The 27,248-nt window shown below is 44.0% G+C and overlaps 1 protein-coding gene across 1 annotated transcript; it reads left to right on the forward strand.

Moving 5' to 3' along the window:
• Positions 1-3,135: 3,135 nt before the first annotated feature.
• On the forward strand, positions 3,136-26,867 carry YBX3 (Y-box binding protein 3; the record flags this gene model as incomplete). Its single annotated transcript, XM_084255658.1, has 10 exons — positions 3,136-3,397; positions 7,086-7,149; positions 8,150-8,183; positions 10,613-10,702; positions 12,523-12,645; positions 15,569-15,775; positions 21,212-21,309; positions 23,325-23,496; positions 24,414-24,512; positions 26,327-26,867. The coding sequence occupies 9 exons, from the start codon at positions 3,136-3,138 to the stop codon at positions 24,477-24,479; spliced, it is 1,116 nt and encodes a 371-aa protein (XP_084111784.1). The 3' UTR covers positions 24,480-24,512; positions 26,327-26,867.
• Between the last annotated feature and the right edge of the window lie 381 nt (positions 26,868-27,248).

Genomic DNA, 27,248 nt, shown 5'->3' on the forward strand with positions numbered 1-27,248 from the left:
TCAATTGGTTTATACTCATCTTTTCAGTCAATTCATTGCATTATCTTCATTAGGATAGTCTCAGCACCATCCTCAGCCTTTTCAAGGGCAGGGACTACATTTCCCAGAATCTCCTTTGCTGTCTGTTTTCAGGATGGAATTGTCAAGAAGAGGCACTAGCCCAAGATTTAGAAAGTAGAGCAATTCTGTTTTCCAGAGTCAGTTACACGAAGCTGCAAGGATAGAAGGAAGTTCAAAGCTGCATTCAGATAAACTTGAAAAACAGCCATGTCTGTGTTGCTGATCATAGCAGCTGGTCTAGGTGCATACCCACTGAAGTCTATGAAGTTCAACTTCAGGATGCTTTTTCTTGCATGGACCCTTTTTTCCCTAAGACACCAGAGTGGCTTTAGTGATTTTGTGTCATAACATTTTTTCCTAAATTTTATAAGCTTGAAGGCTCACAAAACCTGGTACTAGTCCTGACTGGTCAAGAGCTACCCAGAGATCCTGTAACAGCTGTGGGAACCAACATTTGGAACTGGAGTCTGAGATCCTCAGTGGAGCCTTTGTGACCTTCTCTCCCTCAGACCTTCCTACAGTTGTAGAATCTCTAACTGCCTTCATGCAAGGAACACAGTGGCTTTTGTTTTCATGACCAAACCCGTCATTACTTAAAAATGATTGCTGTCAACAATTAGACTATGATTCTTTTTCTTTCTTTGTTCCACTTAACCTCAAATTTAAGAAATGACACCTTTTTTTACAATAGAAATAACAGTGAAAAAAATGAAAAAATTATTTCACATCACATGAAAAGTGCCACTTCGATCAACACTGGATACTCATAACATAGCACATCATCAGGCACATAGTATGTGCTTAGTCAATTTGTGCTAGTGAGTGTGTGCATGAATTAACGAGCAAGTGAAGGAGGCATCTGAGAGCATCTGTATCCAGGTTGCGCTTCAGTTATGATAATTGAAACGACATAGATCACGTTTGTTTTAAGTCTCTCCACTTATTTAGCATACTATCAAGAATTCCCAGCTGCTCACTGCTTTTTTTGGGTGAAATAGATGAGTGGTTTTGGGATCCATTCCAACACAAATTCTAGGCAATCCCAGGATGCATTTGTAATTATTCTAGGGTCTTCCAGAGGTTGGAGACCACTCCTGTTAGTTATGAGTTATTTTCCAGGGGTGAATATATATGGACTTGAATGTTAAATAGGAGTTTGGAGAGTTCAAGCTCTCATTTTTTTCCCTTGCAATCCAATTCTGCATGGTAAATAGCAATGACAATCATTTTGTGTGATAAGAAAGTTAATCACTACTCCTCACCATAGTAAATCATGCTTATAATTTAATTTAGTTAAAACTGTAATCTTTAAAATATCAAGAAATCATTTAATCATGCTTAGAATTAGGTCAGCATTTTAAGCATCTATCTACAGAAAGATAGATATATAAACAGTTTATATGCTCCATGTTGAAAACTAATATGAATCTAATATTCAGGAGTTTATAATTTTATAAATGAATTACATGGAAAAGTAAAAAAAAATCCACATTATGTTATTTTTCTAAGAACTTAATTTTTTAACTTTTATTTTTAATGCATGGAGTAAGAAATTAAATCAGGATAGTTTCCTAATTGTTGACAATGAATATATTAAATAACTGAGTTCAGAATTTTTGGTCTTTTGGTTTGTTTCCATTTTGCATGCATTCACTATTCTAGCTCTATTGATATGGTGCTGAGAAGTGGGGACACAATGATGAATTACACTTGATAGCTACCCTCCTGATGTGGGGCAGCCTGCCCAGAACATGGGAACAAGGGGAGAAAAAAGAGGAAAATAGTTTGGGGGAACTGGGAATGAAAAAAGAAACTTTATTGGGACCAGATACTGGAGTTAATAAGTAGGCTGATCTCATCGACTTTCCACACCCCCTTTGAGAAACTTTCATAAAGAAGAGAACCAGCTCAGGAACATTGCTTATCTAGCCCAACTCCCTTAACGACGATCAGCCAGTCTATACCCAAGTCTGTCTGGATCCTAGAGGTAAAGAACACTAAATAGTCTTCTATTCCACATGGTTCCTGGAATACACAGTCCCTCTGGCCATGTGTTTAGCATAATCCAGTCCATCCTCTGCAGGTCATGTGGGATCTCCTCAAACTGAGATTTATTGGGTGATCTGTTGCTCTATACCTTTCATCCCCGAGGCTAAGAGGACTCAGTTGCTTAAGCTCTCACCAGCTGGCAGAGGCAACTGGAGCAGAAGTTAGCATGGGAACTATCTAGTAAGGAGAGATCCTAAATACATATCCATGGCTCTTGGGGGTTGCCATTAAACTGCTGTAAACTCTGAGCCTTTCAATTCTCTGACTTTCGGACTTCAGCTTCCACACCCGTGGGTTACAGATGAAATCACCCCGAAAATATCCTTCAGGAGTCAGTTGCCAACTAACCTTAAGATTTCCTTATTTCAGTTCCCCACTGCCTTATCAGAAGCAGCTCCTGGTGCCTGCTAAGTGCTGCACGGCCCCCAGCAGGATTTCCAAACAAGTGTTCGGGAGAGTGGAGCGCAGGGCGACTGGCCCGCCGGTCCTCCCCACCTCCCCAAAGAGTGGTTCCAGGTGTTCAGGTGTGGAGAAGGAGCCGAGGCCCCGTGCTGCGCTCCGCCACGGGGCAGCAGCTCCCGCCCTTCTGCAAACGCGCCCTCTCGCCCACCTCCGCCCGGCGGGGCTCGGCTTTGTCCCGCAGCGCGGCCGGCGCGCGGGTCCGCGGATGGGCGCCTTGGAAAGGGCACCGGGCGCCTTTAAATGCTAATGAGCCGATGCCCAAGTCGGGAGCCAACTTTCCCCACCCTCTTCCCTCGCCCTTCCCTCCCGGGCCGGTGCGCCGCCTAGAAAAACTTGTGCGGGGCCATTTTTGGGGCAGTAAGATCCAGCGAGGAGCCCCCGAGCCAGCGCGCAGCCCGAGAGCTCGAGCGCCCGGGCCGCGAGACCCCACCCCGGCCTGCGCCGCCTGCGCCGCGCGATCCGCACCGGCCACCCCGAGAGCGAGCCCCGGCGCCGCGACCACCAGCCGCGCTAACCGCCGACCAACCGCCACCGAGGTGCCCGAGGGAGAGCGGAGCAGGCGGCATGAGCGAGGCGGGCGAGGCCACCAGCACCACCAGCACCACCACCCTCCCGCAGGCTCCCGCGGAGGCGGCCGCCGCAGCCCCCCAGGACCCCGCGCCCAAGAGCCCAGCGGGCGGCGGCGCGCCCCAGGCCGCGGCCCCCGCGCCCCCCGCCCTGGCGGCCGGAAACCCGGGGGGGGACGCGGCCCCTGCCGCCCCGGGCACCGCGGCCCCCGCCTCTTCGGCCCCCGCCGGCGGCGAAGACGCGGAGAAAAAAGTTCTCGGTGAGTCAATCCCGGGGGGGTCGGGGCGCCGGCGAGCGGGGCCCAGCACGTGCGCGCCCCTCGCTTTGCATTCCCCACGGGAGCGGGGGCGCGGAGCACCCCTGTCCCGGGGACTTGGGGGTTCCCAGCGCCGCCGGGTGCGCTCCGCGGGTCCTGCGGGCACTGCCAGGTGAGCGCGAGGTGCCCGGCGCTTCTCGCCCGGTGCGCGTCCCTCCCGGGCCCGGGCCAGCGTGTTGGGGTCCTGACTTCGGCCCCCGAGGCCGGCAGGGTCGCGCCTCCAGTCGTGGGGAGGGTGCCACGGTGCAAAGAGGAGGAGAGCGGCGGGGGGCTGGGGGACAGGACTGTGCTTGGGTGGAGGTGGATGGAGCCGAGGCGCAGACACGTGGGCCGGGCTTGGGAGTCCCGGCTTAGGATCTGGGCGAGCGAAGGACCCGCTTCGGGGGCGAGCCGGGCGCTGGAAGGCGACGGAGGGGAGAGTGGAAAGGCTTCTTGCCGGGGAGGCTCAGGTGTCTGTCCCCGACGCCCTTCCCACAGGGGCGCGGGAAATGCGCCATCGCGGTTGGCCACATGCTGGCAGGGAGGTGTTGCAATCCTCTCCGGGAAACTTGGGTCTTGGTCCCACGTCGCCCTCCCTGGCGGTGCCCACGGCGGCGGAGACTCTCTCGGTGTCTGCCAATCGCTGCCCGTTTTCTTCTTCCTGGACGGCGGGAACGCACTTGGCAGCAGCAGCTGAAAAAAAAAAACTGTTTGGGAAGTGTGGGTCTGACGTTTGTTCAAAACTTGTGTACCTTACTGGGTACTGGGAAGTTACAAAAGGAAACAGGATGATGAGACATTCGGGTTTGGGGGCTCCCGGGGCGGTTGTTGGTGGTGTCACACATTTCGGCATTCGCTGCTGAAGTTACACCCGTGTGAGGCCTTCCGCGGGCGCGCACAGCCAGTGGGTGGTGAGTAATCGCACCACGGGGCGCGTGTGTATCGCCTTTACTCTCTTTTTCTCCTCAATCAGAAAGTTAAAAATGGGGGAGACGTCATTGTTTTGGGTGCGGTGTGTTTAACTTCTGTCTGTGCCTCGCTTGCCCAGTTTTCGAGGAAGAAAAATTTGAGGGAATAACTGGAAGCTCGTATGACAGACTCAGTATTCTCCCCTTCGCGAGGCCTGTTTTTTTCCAGGATTTTTAGTCAGTTACTGCTGAACTACATGCCAAATGCAACTTGTGGAGCTTAAGAAATTAAATACCCCCTAGTTTGCTGAACTGGAGGCTGCCAAAGTTTAGTTAGTACTTTATTGTGGTAATGTTTCCAACAGGTGTTTCCCGAAAATTCCATGCAAAATGTCGGAGAGAGACAATCTTGGGTCATCCAAAGTTGCTTTAAGATACATTCTTAATGAGACCTTATTTTTATCTTTTTCAGTTTTTCACTGATCCTTTGTACCCATCTGGATCTTAACTAAACTTCAGAATTTTGAACTTAAAGGAAACAGATAAAGTCAATTTCCACAACCACTGACTGCTGTCAAGCCTCTACCACATCTCTGATGATGGGTCTTAATGTCTTCCGTCTTTCACTCCTAACTCCAACCCTCAAAATGAAGGGCAGCTTCTGCATGACATTTCCACACGGCTCTCCTCTGTCCAATGTGTTCTGCCATCTCCTTTCCTTTGCCAAGCAAACACATGGGTTCCTCACATGTGCCAGGCTCAGTGCTGACTGAAATGGAATTCTGTTTTTGGATTCTTCCATTCTAGCTTTTACAAATGGTCTTTTAACTTCAGTGTATAGCCATAAGCCGGGGGAAATAGTTGTACCTGAGTGAATCAAAACTTCACTTGCAGTGAGCACTGTGGTAGCCTTGGGTATGGTCTTCCTCCACCCCTCCCTCTGCCTTTGTGCATGTGAAGTGAGTTTATGATAATAAAGTGAGAAGTGTAAAGGAATGTGTTTGGCCTTACAAAGTCAATGGAAATATATTTGGAATTTTAGAAAATTAAAAAAAAAACCTCCACTGGGAAGTTATTATTATAACCTTCAGCCTGGATTAAAGTTAGACTTGAGAATCACTCTTTTACCTTTTGTTCCCAATAAAACTAGTGTTGCCTTTCTATTCAAGATGATTCCGTTGACATTGCGTCATATTAACTATGTGAAAATGAGTTGAAAACAGTTCCTGCCTTTATATTTTCTTAGGTCATTAATTTTAGGGCAAGTGAGAGGAGGTACAAAAACCTATGATTTGACATAATGTGTTTAAAAGCATATAATTTATCAAAAGTGAGCCTGTTCTGTGTAAATTTGGATCTTAAACATAATTTTTTCACCTTTGCTCTACTGTCTTAAACTGTGGATTCCAATGGGTGAATCTCTTCAGTGGAGAGATCTTCCTTACTTGGAATTAGAGCTGGAAATTATTCTGTTGGTGGTGGGCTGAATGACTTTGGAAGACATAAAGTGGTGTTTTTTTTTTTTAACAAAAAGTTAAAATACTTACCCTGAAGTATATCAGTCTAGCAAAACTCAGAACTAACTCTGCCCACAACAAAGCAAGTCCTCATTACTATTTTAGTCTTGAATCTAAAAGCCAAATCCTTATTGTTTATCCTTAGAAATTAAAAACTTTGTATCTCACTGAGAGGCAGCATGGCTTAATGTTAATTGTTACTTTCATTCGCTACTAAACTTTTTTTTAGGTACTCTATTGTCAGATTTCCTGTTACACTGAGTCTTGATAATTGCTTTATGCATTTCCTGAATTCAGACATAAGCATTTCCTAGAGGAGCTGAATTTGGCATTCACAATTGAATCAAAGGAGTCATCTTAAATCATACTTGATGGCTGACATCAATTTGAATCTAAAAGTGCGAGTTAGGTGACCATTCTCTTAGCTTAAAGTCCTCCTGGACATCTTGTTGAAATCTGGTGTTAAATGGAAATGGTTCTACTCATGATGGGAAGTGGTAACAATAATCAAGGAAAGGGGGGTTTATAGAAAATACCTTTGGTTTCCACTGACCGCAGTGAATAGGGTAAACAATGCAGCTGAACCCCAAATTTGGCACTGGTGTGAAAAGGTCTGTTCCTTGAGGGTGAGGGGGCTTAGGGTGATAGGTGCGGAACTAGATGCAGATAGTATCAGTTCTGTCCAAACTCTTGACCCCTCTGCTGGGTCCCCCATCTGGCAAATGCAGATAAGTTGTTTTGTTTTCTTTCAAAGCTAAGCTGCAAGGACCTATGAGGGTTTGCCTAATATTTCAGTGTTAAAATGATGGTAGGATCACTGGGACTTAATTTTTCTTCTGTCCACATTCTCTTTGATCACAGCCCCTCTTTTGCACTTGCACAGGTTTTTTTTCTGTGTTAACACTTTAATCTTAAAGAGCATTTTTTTTGGTTTGTTTTCCTTAAGCCATGCTTCTTAATGGAATTATTGCAGAATTGTATAGACTTATCAGCACTCCTTACGACTTTACTGAAAAGGTTAACAGGGAAGATTTAGTCTTTGGAGAAGGGTTTTCCTACGGTGTCTTGACTTGCTCCGCTTTCTTTTACTAATAGATTTTGGAATTAAGCTTTTAATGGTTTCCTCAGGTATGTTTAGGTTTTATATAATGCTATCAAGACCTGAGTGATGCCAACGTTATCTCTTTGTAGGTCAGATACTAATTTATCTGCTTAATCCTATTTTAGCCACCAAAGTCCTTGGCACTGTCAAATGGTTCAACGTCAGAAATGGATATGGATTTATAAATCGGTATGTGTGTCTGCGTCTCTCTACCTGTCTGAAATATGTGTTCATATTGTCGCACCAGCAGTTTTATATCCTTTGCTGTACTTTGTTATAGCTTATTTAAGTGTTAACCGTCCTACTCACTGTGAGTATGCTCATTTCTAAGAGATTGGCCATTAACTAATCATTAAAATCCATTTCCAGAATATTGGTAAATAACTTGTTTATAAATTCTAGTTATTAATGGGGAAAAACAGAGGGGGGAGGTCTTAGGAAGGGCCTTAGGATGGTTGAATCCATACCCATAACTTCACTGATGGAGGAGTGTAGTCTTTGACCTGTGAAACAACTTTTCTAAGGTCACACAAGCAGTGAGTAAGGAAGCTGGATCTGCTTGGGTCTGGTCCAAGTCCAGTGTAGTAACCGTCCTGTTTTCTTTAAACATTGGTAACTAATAACCATATAGGAATGAGAACTCATCTGCAAGCTGTTGCGAGCTGGATGATGTTTTTACATGATATCATCATTTTCTTTGCTCTCTCCTCCCACTCTTAAAAAACATTGCTTCCTTGTCTGCTTGGGGGGTGGGGGGTGGGAGCAGGCGAAGAGTTAGGGCAGGGTGGTGGAGGGGGGGTACTGTTTTAGGTTTCAGTGTAAGGAGAGCCTCGTTCACAGCTGTGCTCTGTCCTTCTAACTGTCTTGCTTTGCTTTTGCTGGGAGGGAAATCTGGGGCTCGGTTACATACCACGTGGTTGAGAGAGAGCTGAGAGGAAAGGAATGTCCCTGTATGTCAAATCTGTCCACTTGGATGTAAGCACTGTGATCATGTGCAGGGAGGTGGGAGTGGGTGTCTTGCAGGTTTAGAAGTTTGATTCTCAGCATCTGCCGGGGGTTTGGAGGATAAACAAAAACGCATGTTGTCTTGTGAGGTCTTGGGATCTGAACTCATTCATGAAACATCTGCTGTTTGAAGTTTTCCCCTATACTTAGTCCCTTTAATTGTGAACTTTTTGTCTCCAAACAGAAATGACACCAAAGAAGATGTATTTGTACATCAGGTAAGAGGTATAGTAAATGGTACATTTGTTGTGTGAGGAGAAGGGTGTCCAGTCTTCCTTTCCAAAAAATGAAGTCCTGTGAATTACTATCTCAAGACTTTCTGTGCTTTTGTGTTGGCAAGGGAACTCAATTCCACATTCTAAGGTGGACCAATAGACTCTTGTTATCCCATCATATTAACTGTTTTGAAATTATTTTATTCTTGTAGTTGAATGGAGTCAGTCATTCAGTTGGACCACTTTTAATTGGTAATGTCTTTGAAGCCTTAGCAAAAAATAAAACATTTGTTTCCACATTAGCATCCTTTTCTTTTCATCTAGACTTTGGGGCTCCTCCTTCGTGTTTGGCTGGGACTGTCTTGTTTTTGCCTGGCTGCGTGTTGGTTCAGCTCCTGTACCAGGGCAGCTCTCACTTGAACTAAGCAGGTGAATGGGGGTTTGTGTCTCCAAGGCAGGAGAAAACTCAATCCCCTTGATAGTCCTCAGACTGCTCCTCTGGGGCCTGGTTAGCCCATGTCCAGGGCAAAAGAACCACGTTCCTTCAGATGTGAAGGAAGTTCAGGAAATGGGTGAGACACCGAGAGAGCACGGTGTCCCTGCTAGAGGTCCCTTAGTTTTTTCCTTGACATTAGTAGCCTAGGATCTTGCTTATTGTATTATGATGTGTCCTGGACTTGCCTTTCAAAATAGGCCAAGAGGAGGAAAGGTACCTAAATGTTCTTTTGGCATGTTTAGTTTTCACTGAATTGTCTCAAATGCATGTGGAGTTCTTAAGTGCAAAACAACCAAGGAAGTGAAGTGGCAGCTGCTAATCCCAGCACGTTTACCTCTGGGCTCCACCAAGCATCTGGTTTTCTGTTTCTTTCTGTTTAGATTTGTTGTGTGCTGGGGGGTGGCGGGTGGAGACCGGGATAGCTGAGCATGAGCTCCCTAGTTGTGGTTTGGATCGTTTCTATTTCTGCTTGACTGGATGTAGTTCAGCTTTGTGCCTAGGTAACTTGACGAGATTTTTGGTTCAGAGACAATGACTTTTAAGGTCACAACACACTGAAAGGAAATATTGTTTATAAAACCTGGAGGATAATCGACCTTTTGGGGGTAGGAATGCTTAGGTTCGACGACGACTGAAGTAAAGGACTTCGGCAGTTTCTGTGCTGGTGGCGGCTTCGTAGCCTGTGAGAATATGACCTGATTCCAGCCCTCATGAGGTCGTGGTGAGTCACCTCGATGTGTTGAGGCCTGCCCAGTTTAACAGGAAAAAGGGAACGAGCCGGCCCAGGAGGGGCTGTTTTTGGAATGGCTGACTGTTCAGACTGCGTGCGCACAGATCCTGTCCTGAGCTGCCTTTTTTCCCTCTGTGGGTGAGGTCTCAGCCCTATTGGCTCACTCATTTTTGTGTTTTTTTTTTCCCTCCCTCCTACTCAGAGTAAGGGAAGGGCTGGATTACACATGCTTAATCGCTTTATAAAATAAGGTTGACCTAGTTCCACAGAAACTCAGAGCCCCTTTAACTGTTTAGAGAGACTGGCTCGAAGAAATGGGGATTCACTGCAGGAATTTCTCTCTTCCCCTGATTGAAAAAGGAGGTCTGTTAGTAAGCAGAGACTTGGGTGCAGACACTTCATGCGGAGGGGATCTTCATTAACCCTTTAATGTACTCTCTGTCCGTGGCTGTCGGAGCAAGTTGATGGGGATGGTGTGATGGCAAAGCTATTCATTCCATGAGTGTAGATTTAGTTCAGGGATGTGGGTGCCCCCTGCCTGCTCACCACCCCTCACCCCCTTCCCTTGGGTTGTATTTTGGTGATCTCAGCCTCATGCTTCCTCATCCACAAAATTGGGTGTGGGGATGTGGTGGAGAGACCAGATTATCAGTGACAGATTCCTCAGATATTTTGTATATTCTATGAGAACCATTTCTCTTCTTGGTATTTTTTTTATTTCCTTTTTCTAATATTCCTCATCTTTCCCTTTGCACAGTTTGAAATGCCACTGGAGGGGAGCAGTTTGTCTTATTGACAGAAACATCTCGCCTAATTTGTGTGCTTGTATATGTGTAAGGTAGTAGGAAGGCATTGCCCCCGGGGTCCCCTGGAGGACAGTGAAGGGTTTCAGGGACCTACTACATCCAGTATGGTGACTGAGGTGGGCAGACTGTAACAGAAGGGCATGGTAGCTCCACTTTCTGCTTAATGTAGCTCCCAAAATAAATTTTGAAGGTTAGCATGAATCCAGACTGTCATGTGTAATGTAGATTTATAGTGTTTTTCTGTTGGTTTTTGCAGATCCAGGTTAGTAGGAGAATGATACCTTTGAAAAGTAACAGTGAGTCAACAGTTTCTTGAGTATTCCCAGGAACCACGAGAGCAATGACACATGTGGCCAATGTTGACATTTTCTTCATTTAGAATTTTCTGTTCTCTTGATAGACTGCCATCAAGAAGAATAACCCACGGAAATATCTGCGCAGCGTAGGAGATGGAGAAACTGTAGAGTTTGATGTGGTTGAAGGAGAGAAGGTGAGAAAAACAATGACTGGGTACTAGAGTGTGTGGGCACGGAGTTTCCTCACAGTAAATGGTCTCTTAGCGCCTGATGAGTTAACATTACCTCAGATTGTTTTGCAGACCAGAAGAGACTTTAAGTAGAACTGTCTTTTGGTTATTCAATGTTATTACGAACATTCTTGGATATGAATGTATGAAAGGACATTTTAGTCCCTCGTTAAATAAACAATGGATACTAATAATAGAAGGAAAAAACAATTTCTCAAGATTTAAAGTGACTTTATTTTGGTACCAAATGTATATTCAAATGTAGATTAAAATTTGACTGCTTTATGGCATTAAAAGTTGGTAAGAGCTGCTTTGGAGAAAAAGTTCTTTTTAAAGAATATAACTTCTTAGGCTGTGATTTGTAAGCATTTATGCATAAATAATATACCACAGAGTGTTTTTATCTCAGCAAAAGAAGATTCACATTGAGTATAATCATTGTGTTATATCTCTTTGGCTTGAGTTTTGGAAAGCTGAAAGCATCTTAAGATTGGAGCGTTAACTATGTTAAGATGAATTCAACCCAGTGAGCTAATGGGTCATCTGCAGAATTTTTTTATGCTGTTACATATTTAATTCCAATATCACTGGTGTCCTTTATGCTCTGTTTTTAACAAATAGATGTGTTTACATATAAGCAATAAAATGATATAGAATATGATTAAAAACATTTTAAAACCATATATGCTAAGTTGCCATGGCAGCTAATTGTGGCAGCTGAATCATAAACTAACTGAATAAATGACTGGTTAACTCCATGCGTGTGCTCTGGCACGTGCATATGCACCATCCCGTGCTCTATATTCTTAGCAGTGCTCAAACTGTTCTGTTTTGACAGAAAAACAATTTATTTCATTTAATATACGTGAGTACTTTGCCAAGATGATCCCTAGGACATTTTGTGCAAATCTTGGCATTTCAAATCATCACCAGCAAATGCTGACTTCTACCGATTTCTAATGTGCCATCCCATCTGAAAATTGCAATTTTCCAGGTTAATTTTCCCTGTCTGTTTTCAGAACTTCAGGGTTTGAAATAGAGTATGAAGCATACTCTTCATACTCATACATGTTCACCTGTGATTGGCTTCAACCTGTCATTCATCTTTCTGTGCTGGCACTGTGACCTCTAAGAAAATCGGCATTTGGTTGGCAAGGAAGAGTGGGCATAGCTTGGGCAGAGGCAATAAACAGTGCTCCTTTGTTTGAATTTCCTATATTTTTGAAGCACTGTGCCCAAGGATAATAGGAAGGTGGTAACTATTACTAAGTCAAGGGCCCTTCCTTCCTGTTGCTGCCAATGTGGGTGAAGTGTAGCTCTCCCTCTGTCTGTCAGCAGCGGACAGAGCCATCAGCAGCGAGCCATCAGCAGCGGACAGAGCCCTCGGAGCCCAAGGAGAGGGATTCTCTTGGTACCTCTTAAAGTAACAGGTTCCAGCAATTTCTAGGAAGATAATATATTATTTCCATACTTTTCCATTGAGGAATGTTCTTCCCAGTCTAGCATTGCTAGCATTATATTTTCTAATTTTTTTTTTAAGAGGTGTATACTCCTCGTGAATATAACCAACCAAGAAGGCAAAGTTTAGCTGGCATGAGCAAACAAGCCTGAGCCGTTTAAATCAGGACATAAACTCCTCCCTCACCTTAACTAAAACTGGGTGTATTTTTGAGGTTACAGCTGAAATTGTTAGTACATCCTACCAGCTTTAGCCACTGATTGTTTTGGGAGGATTGTGTGGCTTGCCATAAATTCTGAGGCCATCTCTCTGCTGCCTTCCTCAGGGTGCGGAAGCAGCCAATGTGACCGGCCCGGATGGGGTTCCCGTGGAAGGGAGCCGCTACGCTGCTGATCGGCGCCGTTACAGACGTGGCTACTATGGCAGACGCCGTGGGCCTCCCCGTAATGTATGTCGCCTCTTCCTAATGAGTGATTGAAAAGGTTTGCACATCGAAAATTAAGTGTACATAGTGGGAGCAGATAATGGTGCATCTTCTCCCGGAGACACACAGTGATTTGGGGGAGGGCCGGGTGGGGACCTTTCCCTACTGAGAATTCAGCCATAGCCATAGGTCTTATTGAAACTGGCCATTCAGATGTTGTATCAATTTGTAGCTGTTTGGCTGCAAGTAGGAAACATTTAGTTATCTTGTAACCAGGCTTAATTAAGGTAGGCAGTGCCAGGGGTTCAGAAAGCCTCTTGGTTGGGTCTTGTATTCATTCTCCTGTGATTGGCTTCAACCTGTCATTCATCTTTCTGTGCCGGCACTGTGACCTCTAAGAAAAATCAGCATTTGGTTGGCAAGGAAGGATGGGCATAGCTTGGGCATAAGCAATAAGCAGTGCTGCCCACCAGCATTAAATAATCGGCCTCCATTGAATAGCCATTTAGCACACCTTTTTTCCCATGATGCGAAGGTAAAGAAGCAGTAAGTAGTTCTCCATATTTTTAGTTCTTTAGATTGGTAGCAGTCCAGGGGAAAGGGTTTACAACCACCTCTGGTTGGAGCTTCTTTGGTTCAATTTGGAGTATTCGAGACACCCAAGAGAATCCCATTCATTGGTGGTGGTGAAGATTTGGTTAATTTTTCTGCTGTTTCTAGAATGAGTAGCTGAGATCTATAATACCATAGAGAATAAAACCCAAGATGAGCACAGGATTGGTGTCTATGTATGTCATCCAAGGAAAACTTTTGAAAAGCCTTAACAGAATGCAGTATCTGCAGGTTGAGAAAGAAATACCTTTCTGCTTTGGTATTTGTATCCTGCTTACATAAATGCTCTTTTTCCTTTTCATCAGCTTCATCCCCTGCCCTAATTGATTTTTAACAGATTCCTAATGACATCTTGTTTTGCTATTTCTATATTTTTCTTACCCATGTTTGTTTATCCTGTTGATTTTTTTTTTGTATTGTTCAAAGTTGTTTTTTATTTGAAATGTACCACTCAGATATGATTTTTCACATTCTAAAATGTGTCAGTGTAGCTATACTTACCAGTGCAAATAATGATAATTGTGTTTTTACTCTAATAACTCCTCCCAATTTGGGTTCAATAGCTCAAGTTGAGGTTATTTTAATCCCGCATATTAATCCACAAGTAAAAGTGAAGGACACCATTAGTGAAAAGATTTTCTTGAAAGACTTTTTCTCCTCAATTGGAAATTCAGAAGGCACAGACATGTGGAAGATGTCTAGACATAAAATCATCAAAATTCTGATGGTAAACATATGTGAAGGTTTTCTGTTGTGATGTCTTCAAGTCCTGACAGCTTATTGAGTAGCTCTCAAGAGCATGTCTGGCCGTGGCGGAGCCATTTTGCTTACTCTATGAAAGACTTGACTGTATAAAACTCAAAAAGATACAAACAACCCTAAAAAGAAAAACAGCTTATGTGGTCTCACACTTAATGTTTTGGTGAACATTTTCTATGCTAATATGTCTTCACATAATCGAGGATCATAGCTAATAAAGGTTTTATGAAGTGTTAGCATAATTTTGTTTTTTTTTCTGAAATTAGACTAGTTGAGGCTTAGCATTTTTCTCTTTGGGAATTTAGTCGCCCCTGTGGACATACTCCAGGGGTTCTAAATTTTATATGCCCTCACCCTCAAAAGAAATGGTCTTGTTTTGTTTTAATATGTTCACTTTTAAAAATTATATTTATTTCCCTTCAGAGACTACCTTTGGTGCTTGTACATTCCCCGCCCCACCCCTTAAAGTAAGATTAGAAATAAAAAATTCTTTGAGGGATGTTTGGCTGTTTATTTATATTTTTACATAAAAATTGTTATTGTGGGATAGAGTATAAATACAGGAAAAATTGTGAAACTTACTATTATAAGTTTAACTTATAAACTTATAAAAATTGTGAAACTTATTGAAACTTATTAAGCCCTATTCTTAAACTTATGGAGAAAATCAGGATATACATGAGTGGGCTCAAACCTTTTGGGTTTTGGACATATTTACATGCTCCAATGTTATTGCAATCCCAGAGTTTTTGTTTATGTGCATTTATATGTATTCATATTTATCATATTAGAAATTAAAACAGCATTTGATTTAAAACAAGCTCACTCCATGTAAATAACATTATTTATGAAAACCGTGTTTTTTAAAATTGAGTGAGAAGAGTGGTGTTGCTTTAGATTTTTGCAAATCTCTGATGGCTGGCTCCACAGAAGACAGCTGGATTCTCACATCTCCTGCAGTTTGCTGGCAGAACACATGTCATTCTAACTTTTGGGAGCCCCCCCCAACTCCTGAGAGAGACAGATGGGGAAAGGCAGATAGCATCTAAGTAGTGTTATGAAGATGGTTTGACATGGGTTACCCCCAGGAAGGGTTTCAGAAACCCACCCGTGCTTTGAAAACTGCTGCAGGAAGTAGAATTGCTTTAAGACAACTGTCGGTGACACCACAGAATATGTTTTGTGACTTTGCCCTGACTGCCACCCCCCGCCCCCAATAAATGCTGGAAGAGATATATTTAGCAGAGCTAAATATTATAAACCTGGTCGATGTTCTTTGGGTGGTTGGTGAATTAATATTCCTCAATTTAATTAGATGGCTATAAATGCATTATATATTGCTCTTGCTTTCTGCTTCTTGGTATTTTATCTGCACAGATCTAAACTTTAATTGTAATGTAGTTTATCCCCGGTCATCACGCGATAACCTGGGCTAAATGCATTTTGTCTATAGAATTGAAGGGATTGTTTCTTCGGGGGAAGATTTTTTTCTCTTGGTGATATTCATTCTAATGGTATTCTCTGGCCCTTTCCTCGCTGAAACTCCTTCTGAATCTCTGTTTCTTTGCTTCGCTAGTACGCTGGGGAGGAGGAGGAGGAAGGGAGCGGCAGCAGCGAGGGGTTCGAGCCCCCCGCCGCCGACAGGCAGCTCCCCGGGGCCCGGAGCCAGCCGCGCCGCCCCCCGTACCGCCCTCAGTACCGGCCGCGGCGGTTCCCGCCCTACCACGTGGGACAGACCTTTGACCGCCGCTCGCGGGTCTTTCCCCATCCCAGCAGAATGCAGGTAACACGCACCTGGGACTTCTCTTGAGCGATCCTCACCCCTCATCCTTCCTCTGCCTCCTCTTCCTCCTCCTCCAGCCCCAGCCGCCGGGAGTAAGACTCGCTTGTGGCTTGTGGCTTCCTGACAGCCTCGCGGGCGCGCGGCCGAGGGGGCCCTGGAACGGGGCCTGGTGCCAGGGGGCAGTGCCTAGTCTCCTAGTCTCCGCAGATCGCAGTGCCTAGTCTCCGCAGAGCAGTTTCTAGTCTCCTAGTCTCTGCAGAGCGCAGTGCCTAGTCCCCGCAGAGCGCAGTGCAGAGCGCAGTGCAGAGCGCAGTGCAGAGCGCAGTGCAGAGCGCAGTGCAGAGCGCAGTGCAGAGCGCAGTGCCTAGTCTCCTAGTCTCTGCAGAGTGCAGTGCCTAGTCTCCACAGAGCAGTTTCTATCTAGTCTCCTAGTCTCTGCAGAGCGCAGTGCCTAGTCTCCTAGTCTCCACAGAGCACAGCTTCTAGACTGGGGAAGAACGAGAGAGGTGGAGTGGGAGACAGGGCAAGTGTGAGCACTTGGACTGCGAAGCCAGGTGGGCCTGGTTTGGAATCTGTCCTCTGCTCCGCTATGCAGTTATCTGTGAGCTTTTGAGAAAACCAGTTCAGCCAGCATGATTGGCTGCCCATTAAATTGGGAAATACTGTGCCCCCACCATGCAGTAGTGATGATGAAATCAAAAGCAGAGACTTTGGTGAGGTGGCTCTGGAGGGAGAACCTCGCTCCTTCAGATGAGAGGCTGTGCTTGAGAAGGCCCAGCCGAGTGAGGGCGGCCACGGGGTTACTGCCGGCTTCTCCTTTTTCACGGCAACATAGTGACACAACTATTGTTGTCGTGCCCACTTGGCAGTTCCCAGGAGGCTTGGAGAGCTCGGGTTAGGAGATCACTTTTGTTAACGTAAACGACGACGTCTTCCTCTGAGTGTCCTTGGTTTCTGTTTTTCCACTAAGTGTTTTGACTGAACATTATGTTCAGCCTGTTCCCTGCTCCCCTCCTCCGACCCCATCACGCATGACTGTTCTTTCTGCGTTGCTCCTTGTTTTCGCCTTCCCCTTTCAACAGCTGTCCCTGACAAATGTGCTAAAAATAACAAGTAGCCGCGCATATGTGGAGAGGTCGGGCCACGAGGCCTAGTGGGTTTCTTTAGGACAGCATCTGGGCTTCTAGGAAGCGAGGGCAGGGAGAGGCAGGCGGTGCATGGCGTGTTCAGAGCGTTAGTGGTGCTGAGAGGTTGGAACTACTTTTTGTACAGATGTGCTTGTTCTAATAACTGCGTTCAGTGGTGTTTTTTTTTTTTGTTAAAAAGATTTATTTATTTATGCATACAAGAGCTGGGGTACAGCCCGGAGATGCCGGGGGGTGAGAGCATTCACCAGAGACAGAGTGGGGAACAGAACAGGCAGACTGACTGAAAAACACTGCTGAAGGGAGCAGCAGGCGAGTCAGGAGAGGTCTGCTGTGCCATGTGCTGTGCCATATCCCTGGCTGGCCGGGGATAGAACTCATGCTGCAGAGGCTGTGGATTGCTCCGTAGTGCAGTGCTTAACCCCTTGCGCCACCAGGGAGGCCCTGTGTTCAGTTGTTTTTAACTCGACTTCATGTCTTACCCGTTCCGTATCTGAAATAAAAGCTGTCTTAGATTCCTTCATCGGTTTCCCTGAGAGTCTTTCCAATACAGCCCTTGTTTAGATGTGCAGTTACTAAGAGCCCTGATTAATATGATCATCAGCAGCAAATGAAAACGGTTTTCTGAAGAACTAGGTCACTCCAAGTTTGTCAGTATAGTGATTTAAAGGTATAAACAGATGCCTGGGGGGAAAAATTACTGAAGTGAAGAAGAAATATCCATGCCATTATTTTCTATTATATACAAAATTAGGAAATTATTGGACAGCAGTAGAAAAGGACCCTGTATATGCCAATGGTATCTCCCTGTCCAAGGACGTAGTGTAGTGTGATACATCAGTGACCAGACCACTGCCATTTTTTGAAGATAATAATTTCATGTAATTGAAAATTCAGTCAAATTGGTTCCTGAATTAATACCAACTCTTTGTAGCCTTTGAGAAAAGAAATATTGGATGGAGGAAAGAGTGACATTGTTTGGCGTCTACGAAGCACAGATGTTTGAAATCAGTTCATCTTCAGTCTTCCTTACAGCTTCCTAAAGTTGGCAATGGTTTCCATATGTGCTGTTACAAATAAAGAGATTTGAGTGTTTATAAGAATTAGAAGAAAGTTACATGGGCACAAAGTGACAGAGCTTGATTTCACTTCACTCTGTCTGCCCACACTCTTCCCATTCTGCCGTTCTAGAAAAAGCTCTCATCATTTATACATGTTAATTGAACTGCTGTTTTGTGAATCAGTGTTTGTGAGGCAGAAGCAGCTTAGTTTGTGGAGAACCAAAGAGAAGTTCTGGCTGGGATGGTGTCAGTGAAGAGAAGGGGGTAGAACCTGGGGTTAGCGTGAACAGGCCTTTTTTGATGAAACATTTACAGAGGTCATACTGTTTGTGGGGTCTGGCCCACAGAAGGCCGCCGGAGAAGGCAGCAGACTAGCTGCCGTGATTTCCCTGTGGCGAGGCGAAGCAGCACAGGCTACAGGAGGCTGCGCTGGGGTCAGAGAGGAAGTGTTTTAAGCATAGTAGTGGTTGTATTTAATGATGGACTGGATGTGTGGTGTGAACAGTGAAGGATATTTTTGTGGGTTTTGATTGCAATCTAGGAAGACTAAAGAAAGACCAGGTTTGAAGGGAGAGATGGAAATCAGTGGGAGGTCCTTTCCATGTGAAATTATACCTGGAGAGGTCCAGTAGGCAGGAAAAGAAAGTACAGCCCAGAGGTAGAAGGGGCTGGAGGGAGGAAGGTGTGGTTCAAGATCAGGTGGTTCGCAGAGTCTTGGGAGATGTCGTTGAGAAGAGACCTAAATGGGGCTCACAGGTGCGTGTCCTTTAGGTGCTGGGATGGGACTGGAATGGCAAAGGTTGAAGGGAGCTTGAAGGGGGAGATACAGGGCTCAGGACACACACACACACACACACACACACGCGTGTGGACTGTGTAAAACGCACATCACAAAAATCCACATGGTATTTAACAGCTTGGGGTAGGGTGTACTGCTCCTCGGAATGAGCTGGGGGCTCATCTTTGGTGAGAGATTAGGAAGGTGAGAGTCCAGCAAAGGACAGTAACAGGCAGGGAGAATGTGTTTCAGGAAGTGCCGTGGTAACAGCTGTTGATTAATAGAGGAAGTTGGACTGAGGATTGATGATTGGGTTTGGTAACTTAGTGTCTAGTGGTGTGGTGGGGACAGACCTCTAACTAGAGTGAATTCAAGAGAAAGCTGAGCTACGTGTGAGGAAGAGGAGCCATCTGTTCTCTTTGAGGCGGTTTCTGTGGTGGTGCTGGTGGTTTTCCTTTGGTAATTCTCTGTAAAGGAGCTTGAAGAAATAGAGCAGTAGCTGGAGGAGTATGGGATGAGGGCAAGCTGTGATTTGATTTTGGTTTTGCACTGAGAATGTTGTCTGCTGGTCTCCCTCATCCTTCCTTCACCAACCACTTACTCCCAAGGCCACAGATGGACAGATTGATGTATCCATGTCGTCGATAGACCACATTTATATACATGCAACTTTCAGTGTGTGTGTGTGTGTGTGTGTGTATACGTGCTTGTGTTCTTTAGTTCTTTTCACTTAAGGGGCCTGAATCACTGACCCCTTAATAGCATCGAGCATACATGGTCCTCAAGGTTTCATTTTTTAATCCATTCTCCAATAAAAAGATGCTCCTTTGGAGAAATGAAGGATTGTAGATCTGGGCCCAGAGAGAGTACAATATGAGCTTGGAACATCTTGTTGTGCCAGAGAGCAAGGAAGTACTCAAAGAATGTTGGAGGCTGGTCAGAAGCACATGAGCCAGCTGGAAAGGGTTCCCATTGGTCAGTAATGATAGTAACAGATTATAACTCATTGAATAAAATAGAACGCCGTGAGTCTATAGAGATATAAATAAATAAATGTATTGGGAAGTTGGTGAGGATTGGAATCTTTACAGACTCTGAAAGTGCCTTTTAACAATTAGTCACGCAGGGGGAAAGGGCAAACTCAGTGGAGACACCTTGGCAAGTAGCGCCTCAGCCACTTCTCTGAGTGGCCTTGTCAGTGATGGCACAGATGGGAATAGGAGTGTCTGAGCTCATGGCACCCAGAAGAATGCAGCTGCAGTTTGGGGCTCCCCAGCCACAGATGTATACACTGAAAAAAACCAAGCAAGCCAAATGGAGGGGCTGTTTTACAAAACAACTGGCTTGTAATCTTTAAAAAGTGCCAAGATTACCAAAGGCAAACAATGACCAAAGAAGACCTGACGTGGTCTCTTTGCGGTCAAGGAAAATTGCTAAAATCTGAGCAGGGGTCCGAGGATGAGGCTCTATATTCCAATTTCTCCGCAAGTTTGTGATTTTTTTAAACTGAAAAATGATGGGTGCTATTTCAGCATGTTTGTATGATTGGAATGCAGTGATGGAAAGGAAAAAATGTGCAGAGGAGAGGAGAGAGTTAAGTGCTCTGGGAGGTGACAGACGGGAGGTGAGTGTGGACCAAATAATGCAAGGACAGGTAGGTTGGCGGATTTGACAGTGAAAGAATAAGCAGACCATTTTCTACTTGCTTCTCTTCCCTTAGTGAAATATGGAGGAGGAAGGGACATTAGCTTTGAGGGCCAAGTGTGAGATGTGACTGTAGTGCCAAGAATCCAGAGATTGGTGGTGGTGTTTTGTTAGTTTTCAGCTGTTCTTTCTTCTCCTGGTGGTGATTCTACAAAAAGTTGATTTTATTCCCCAGCTTAAAATAAATTTATCATGAAGGAAGTAAATTTAATTTTTAAAAAATGTTATGCTGGAATAAATAACACAAGCAACTAACAGGAAAAATGAGAAAGTGTGGAATCAGGTGAGGATGCCATTAAGGTTTAGATGCAGCACACGGTAGAGTGAGGTGCGGGAGAGCTTTATGGAATATGAAAAGCATCGCCGGTGTTGAAGGTATACCGAGGAGGCCTGAGTTGGAAAAGATTGAAAAGATTCATGGCTCAGAGGTAGTATTTCACTCCTTTTCCTTTTATAAGGTGGATTTTCTTGCAAGGGCTGAGTGGAGCACTTCAGAATGTTAAAATTAATATTTTAGGTGCTCTGGGATAAAGCATAAGACTGCTCTAGTGGGAATGAGTTTCTCTTTCCTTTCTGTCATTCACAAAGCTCTATCAGGAGGTGGTTCACTATTACACCTGAGAGTCCCCACCTTTGTAATCAAGTATTTTCTTTTTTTACTTAAAAAAAATCGGGAATGCAGCTGTGTTCTTTGTCTCTCCTGTCCTGGAGTATGATACTCACTCTTGGGCTCATGGCCCTCTTCTAGGCTGGTGAGATTGGAGAGATGAAGGATGGAGCCCCAGAGGGAGCACAGCTTCAGGGGCCGGTCCACAGGAACCCGACTTACCGCCCAAGGTACCGCAGGTGGGTACAGGAGGACTTGGGAGCCATGAGGAGGAGGACTTGGGAGCCATGGCGGAGGGAGGCAGAGGCTGGGGTGGTGGGTCTGTGCTGTGGATTTATTGTGTAGCTAGAAGTGACTGCTTTGATGGCATGCCTGAATTGGGGGGGCCTGGCAGTGTAAGTTTTCAGGTGGCAGTATGCATATTTTCCCCTTAATAATTCCAATTTTTATTTAACCCCTGTACCAAAGCATTTTTTATATTTGCTTAATAAATACATTAACACGTATTTTTTTAATTATATTTGATGTCTAATTCAGTGGCAGTTTTACAAAGGGAGAGGGAATTGAGTGTTAGAGTATGTAAATGAGAGGGTCTAGGATAAGGGATTAAAGCAGGCTACCGAAAAATTGTCTGTGTTAAATTCCCACTCTGAGTTAGTAGTTGTATCTTCTTTCTTTCTTTTTTTTTTTTAAAGATTTATTTATTCATACAAGAACCGGGGTACAGGTCAGCGGCACGGGAGGGTGAGAGAATTCACCAGAGACAGAGCGGGGAGCAGAACAGGCAGATGGAACGAAGACACTGCTGAGGGGAGCAGGAGAGGTCTGCCGCGCCATGTGGGTAGCTCCCTGGCCGGCTGGGAATCGAACCCGCACTGCAGAGGCTGCGGACAGCTTCACAGGGCTGCGCTCAACCCACTGCACCACCGGGGAAGCCCCAGTAGCTGTATCTTCTAAGGCAAGGTTCTGGGCTCTGTAAAACATGGTCATCAGGTCAGTAAGATGAACAGTAAGGAATATTCTACAATTGTCGGTAGGGTTAAATGCATAGATGCATCCAAGATGCTTTATCTCTGAATTAGGCTAGATTCCCTAAGATGCTTTTTAAACCTTTTATAAGCCCTCCTGTTCCTTTGCCTTAGCTTGGAGGAAAGTGGAAAAGTTGAACATCATTCCTAGGTGATGCTTATACCACCTTGAAACCTGGTGTGTGGGTTTATTGAAAGGAGAGTGAATGTATTATTTTGGGGAAGGATTTGTCTCACTTGTCCTTTTTCTCACAAGATTAATTCCAGTTTTAGACATAATCATGCTAATGATTAGTTATTAAGGACTTTCTCTTTTTTTTTTTTTTTTAAAAAAAGATTTATTTATGCACACAAGAATAGTAGGGGTATAGGCCAGAGGTGCAGGGGGTGGGGGTGAGAGGATTCGCCAGAGAGAGAGCGGGGAGCAGAACAGGCAGATTGACCAAAATATACTGCTGAGGGGAGCAGCGGGTGAGACAGGAGAGGTCTGCTGTGCCATGTGGGTTAGCTCCCTGCTGGGGGTTGAACTCATGTCACAGTGGCTGGAGATAGCTTGATAGTGCTGTGTCTTTAACTCCTGTGCCACCAGGGAGGCCCACTAAGGACTTTCAGGATGAGAGGCTTTATAGAGATGGCCTAATGGAAACAAAGGAGGGAATAGTAGATGTGAACCCCAGCTCTTTGAGATCCTGCTGTGTGTGATCCTGGGAAGAAGCTACAGTTGACCTCTTGACCTATAGAAGCAGCAAGACCCAACCAAATACTTAGCCTCTCTAAATTGCTTGGTTTTCTAACTATAGTATATGTAACAGAATTAGCACCAAAATTAAATATTCAACATGAAAACTTAGCGCTGGCATGTAATAAGTGTAATGTTAGTTTTTTTGCCCTGTTTAGTCCCCTGCCCCCACTGAACTTGGTACAATGAGAGCGGAGGCTCTGCCCAACACTTTTCTTGTTGAATTTTCCCATCTGTGGGGCCTAGCAAAGTGCCTGGTAGGAACATAGTATGTGGTCAATGTTTGTTCACTGCAAATAGGGAGTCAGGTGAATGGTGAAAATAGAGGAAAAATAGGTTTTTGCACCAAACCTTTGTTCCATTTGCTGCATAATTTTAGCAGTTAGTAGTGATTACTGGACTTTTTTAATCTTTAAAAAAATAACTCTGTTCTGGAGGACCCCCGTCCCGCAGCACTTGTTCTTTTGTTTTGTGTTCTCTGCTTCAGGGGACCTCCTCGCCCACGGCCCGCCCCAGCTGTTGGAGAGGCAGAAGATAAAGAGAATCAACAAGCGGCCAATGGTCCAAACCAGCCATCTGCTCGCCGTGGATACCGGCGCCCCTACAACTATCGGCGCCGCCCCCGTCCTCTTAATGCTCTTACGCACGATGGCAAAGAGGTAAAGCAGCTGGCCAGGGTAGGGTCGCCGGTCACCCTTCATCAGGTCTGGCTGAGTAGTCTTAAGAGTGCTTTTGTCATCTCATGACTGACACTGCCACTTATATGCATTTTACATTGTGACATTTTATATGTAACAACATTGTGCTTGAGATATCTGCGTGTGTGGCGTAGAGAGCTGCACATGGTAAATAATGTTCTTTCCCTTGTTTAGTCTCTGTTTCCATGTAATTCTGTTTACGGAGGGCAGAGATCAGAACACTTTATTTTCTCATCCTCAGTGCCTGTCTTAAGCGCCTAGTAAAAACGTTCCATGTGTTCAATATATATGTATATGTAACTAGAGTAGTTTTTACTTCTCTTTTGCCTTTGATAACTAACATTTCTTTTGAGGCAGTGCTATAAGCAGTGTGAGAGCCAAGGGCTTTATACATATATGAATATTATAAATATTATAATATCTATTATTTTTATAATATATAATATATATTATTCTTATAATATATAATATCTAAATATTATATTTAGATATTATATATATATATAAAATATGGAGAGAACGAGAGACTGCCTTGCATGTAACATGCAAATCGGCTCGTTGGCATGCTCTGAAAAAAGTATCCATACTAATTGGGAAATCAGAACTAACACTTTTAGGGCTCTCCCAATAAATACAGAGAGGAAGGTGCCTCTAATGAAGCCTGTGTGGTATAGCTTCTGTTCTGGAGAGTGGGGGCCATTTGGAAGCCATTCTTCTGTAGTATTAATTTTGATTTGTACCTAAGAGTAGTTAAAATTTTGCAGAGATTTACCTTCACAGGCAAGACGATCCCAGATTGTGAGACCATTTCAGTCTTGACCTTTCCACTGTCATTGGAATTGATTATTTGTGGTTTGTGGTTCTGTTTTGTGTTTTAGACCAAGGCAGGTGAAGCACCATCTGAGAACCCTGCTCCAGCCACCGAGCAGAGCAGTGCTGAGTAACACCAGGCTCCCAGGCACCTTCACCATCAGCAGGTGAGAGCTCAGCCTGTAGCTGATGTTTTCTTTCCTGTGTCACTGATTCTCAACAATGGCACAAATCAATCTAAACTAGTTCTGTGAGTCATCCGTCATGACCTCATCACCGTTGGGATTCTGCAGTAGGAACTGTTTTGGTGGTTAAATGTCTCTGAGATTGATCTTTTGCAAGGCTTTGGGACCATAAACATTCAGAGTTCAGGATAGTGAAATTTTTTTTCTAGACAATTTCTAAACATAGAGACCTCTTCACACCACTTACTGAAATTTTTATTTTTGCGACACCTAGTGGCCAATCTGATCACTTGCTTCACAAAGGCCTTTTGGTGGCTGGAGATGGATCTGCAGAATAAACTGGAGTGGTTTTTACTCCTCTTTTCCCTTAGATAACGAACATTATTTCTTTGGCGGCAGTACAGTATGATGTGTGAGAGCCAAGGGGCTTGTGTATCCAGTGCAGGCTCTGCTGCTCATTTTCTGGGTGATCTTGAGCAATGGGATACTGACTGGACACCTCCCCCCACCACCCCCAGGCTGTTGCAAAGATATAGTGAGATAACATATGGTGCCTCAATAGGGCAAAGAGCGCCCAGTCACAAAGCAAGCTTGTCTTCATCGTTTCCTACTTCTGTGACTTGTTAAAGAACCTAGAGATTTTATTAATGTAAAAGCAGAGCTAGAAAGACTGAATAAATTATGGAGCCAGTCTTACTTTATAAGCCATATTTGGTTTCATTCTGGGTTTTCACCTAATACCTGCTTAACTTAAATTTTTTTTTTTAATTTCTTATTGCTGCCTTTTTCATTAAATAAGGAATTGGGTTTGTTTGTTTGTTTGGTTTTTTTTTGACTTGTTAAGATTGCATACATGTTTGAGATTATTGTAAGTTCCTACTTTTAATATGCCATCTGCTTTTATATAAAGAGGTTTGGGGTTTAAATTAGCCTCTCATTAGACAGACATTTGTTAGCTGAGAGTAGTCTAATTTATCTTGATGCTGCAAGGACCATTTATCATAGAAATAAATTCCTAGGCCTCTCTGGTAGCCTAGGGGTTAAGTCTCAGCACTGTCATCTCTAAGGTCTGAGTTCGATCCCCGGCCAGGGAGCTTAACCCACATGGCGCAGCAGACCTCTCCTGTCTCTCCTGCTGCTCCCCCAGCAGTGTATTTCAGTAGATCTGCCTGTTCTAGTCCCACCTCCACCCCCCTCACCTGCTCTGTCTCTGGTGAATCCTCTTACACCCCACACTTCTGGCCTGCATATATCCCAGTTCTTCCATGCAATACATAAAGAAATTCCTTATTCAGACTTGCTTGCATTAACTAACAAAATGATTTGGCCAAAACCTTTTCTTCAGTAACATTATTTCTAAGTATTTTTCCTGAGAAAATAATTCAAAATATAGGAAAACAGTTCCTCCTATTTACAGCCTGTCAAACATTGGGGATAGGAGAAAGCCATATACTTGTGGTTTGCCCATATTAGGGGATGTTGGGCCGCCTGCCCCTCAGATGAGCATGAAGAATTATTAACGCACTAGGGTTGTTTATTTGAAAGGACTTCACGATGGTATTTTTTTTGCAAAATTTTCACTATTATGTACCAACATTTCTAGTTTTTTAAAAATTTATTTTCAAAGATTTCATTAAATTATAGTTTACAAATCTATGGAAGATAATAGAAATTTTGTTTAGACCTTGAGCCAAATACTGTTTTTTGAATTATACCAAAACCTGAAGTTTTCTCTTTATTCTTTGACTTTTGATCATTTTGTCACTTTTCTGAGGTTGAGCTTTAAATTTTTCCAGGTGACCTAAAGAATGAATGACCATTCAAAAAATAAAGCAAAAAGCAGACCACGACCTTACCAACACCAAAGAAACATTCAAGCAATAAAGTGGAAGACTAATCAAGAAGTGGACATTAGAAATGAGTACTATTCTTTCTGAAACAAACAACTACAAAAGAAGAATGTCAGCCAATGTTCCAGCAAGCTGCGATCACAGGAATGCCTGCACAGGATACAGAGAGCACCCTCCCCAGTTTCAGCAACCACTAGGTTTATATTTTTTTCCTGGTTTTTACTGTTTTGGTAATATGAATTGAAAGATGAAATATTAATACCACAGGGGGAAGACCCCAACCAAAGAAATCTGAAATATATAGTAAATGCTTTTTTTCTTTTTTTGTTCATTTTGGATGCTGGTGCTAAACTTCCAAGTGTCGTGATTTAAAAAGAAATTTTATGCCCTTATTTATTTCTAGGATGAGGGGAGGATACCATTTTGCTTTCTTAGGTGATTCTCATTGGAAATGTGCAGCATGAACTTCCTCAGAAATAAATTTTTACCCTTGAAAGGAAAAGGAAAAAACCAGAGTTTGCATCTGTTGTGTCTCTCTCTCCCCCACTTCATTCAGTTGACATAATAGTAAACTCAACACCTAATGAAAGAGGAGAAGGGGAGCCATTTTGTAAATGGAGGCGTGTGAGTTCAGGAGTGTGGAAAGTGAGATTCCTTTGCGAATGAGCAGGTCCATCTGTGAGCTGAGCCATAGGTGTGCTTGTTTGGTGCTCTGAGACCCCCTGGAGGTGACTGACAGTTTGGGCTAACAGCGTTCTGTATTTATTTGTTTGTTTATTTATTTATTTATTAGAAAGATTCATTTATTTATTAGTACAAGCACTGGGTACAGTCAGAAGTGCGGGAGGGTGAGAGAATTCACCAGAGC

This window comes from Talpa europaea (genome assembly GCF_964194135.1).
Source record: "Talpa europaea genome assembly, chromosome: 15".
In the NCBI taxonomy this organism is placed as follows: Eukaryota; Metazoa; Chordata; class Mammalia; order Eulipotyphla; family Talpidae; genus Talpa; species Talpa europaea.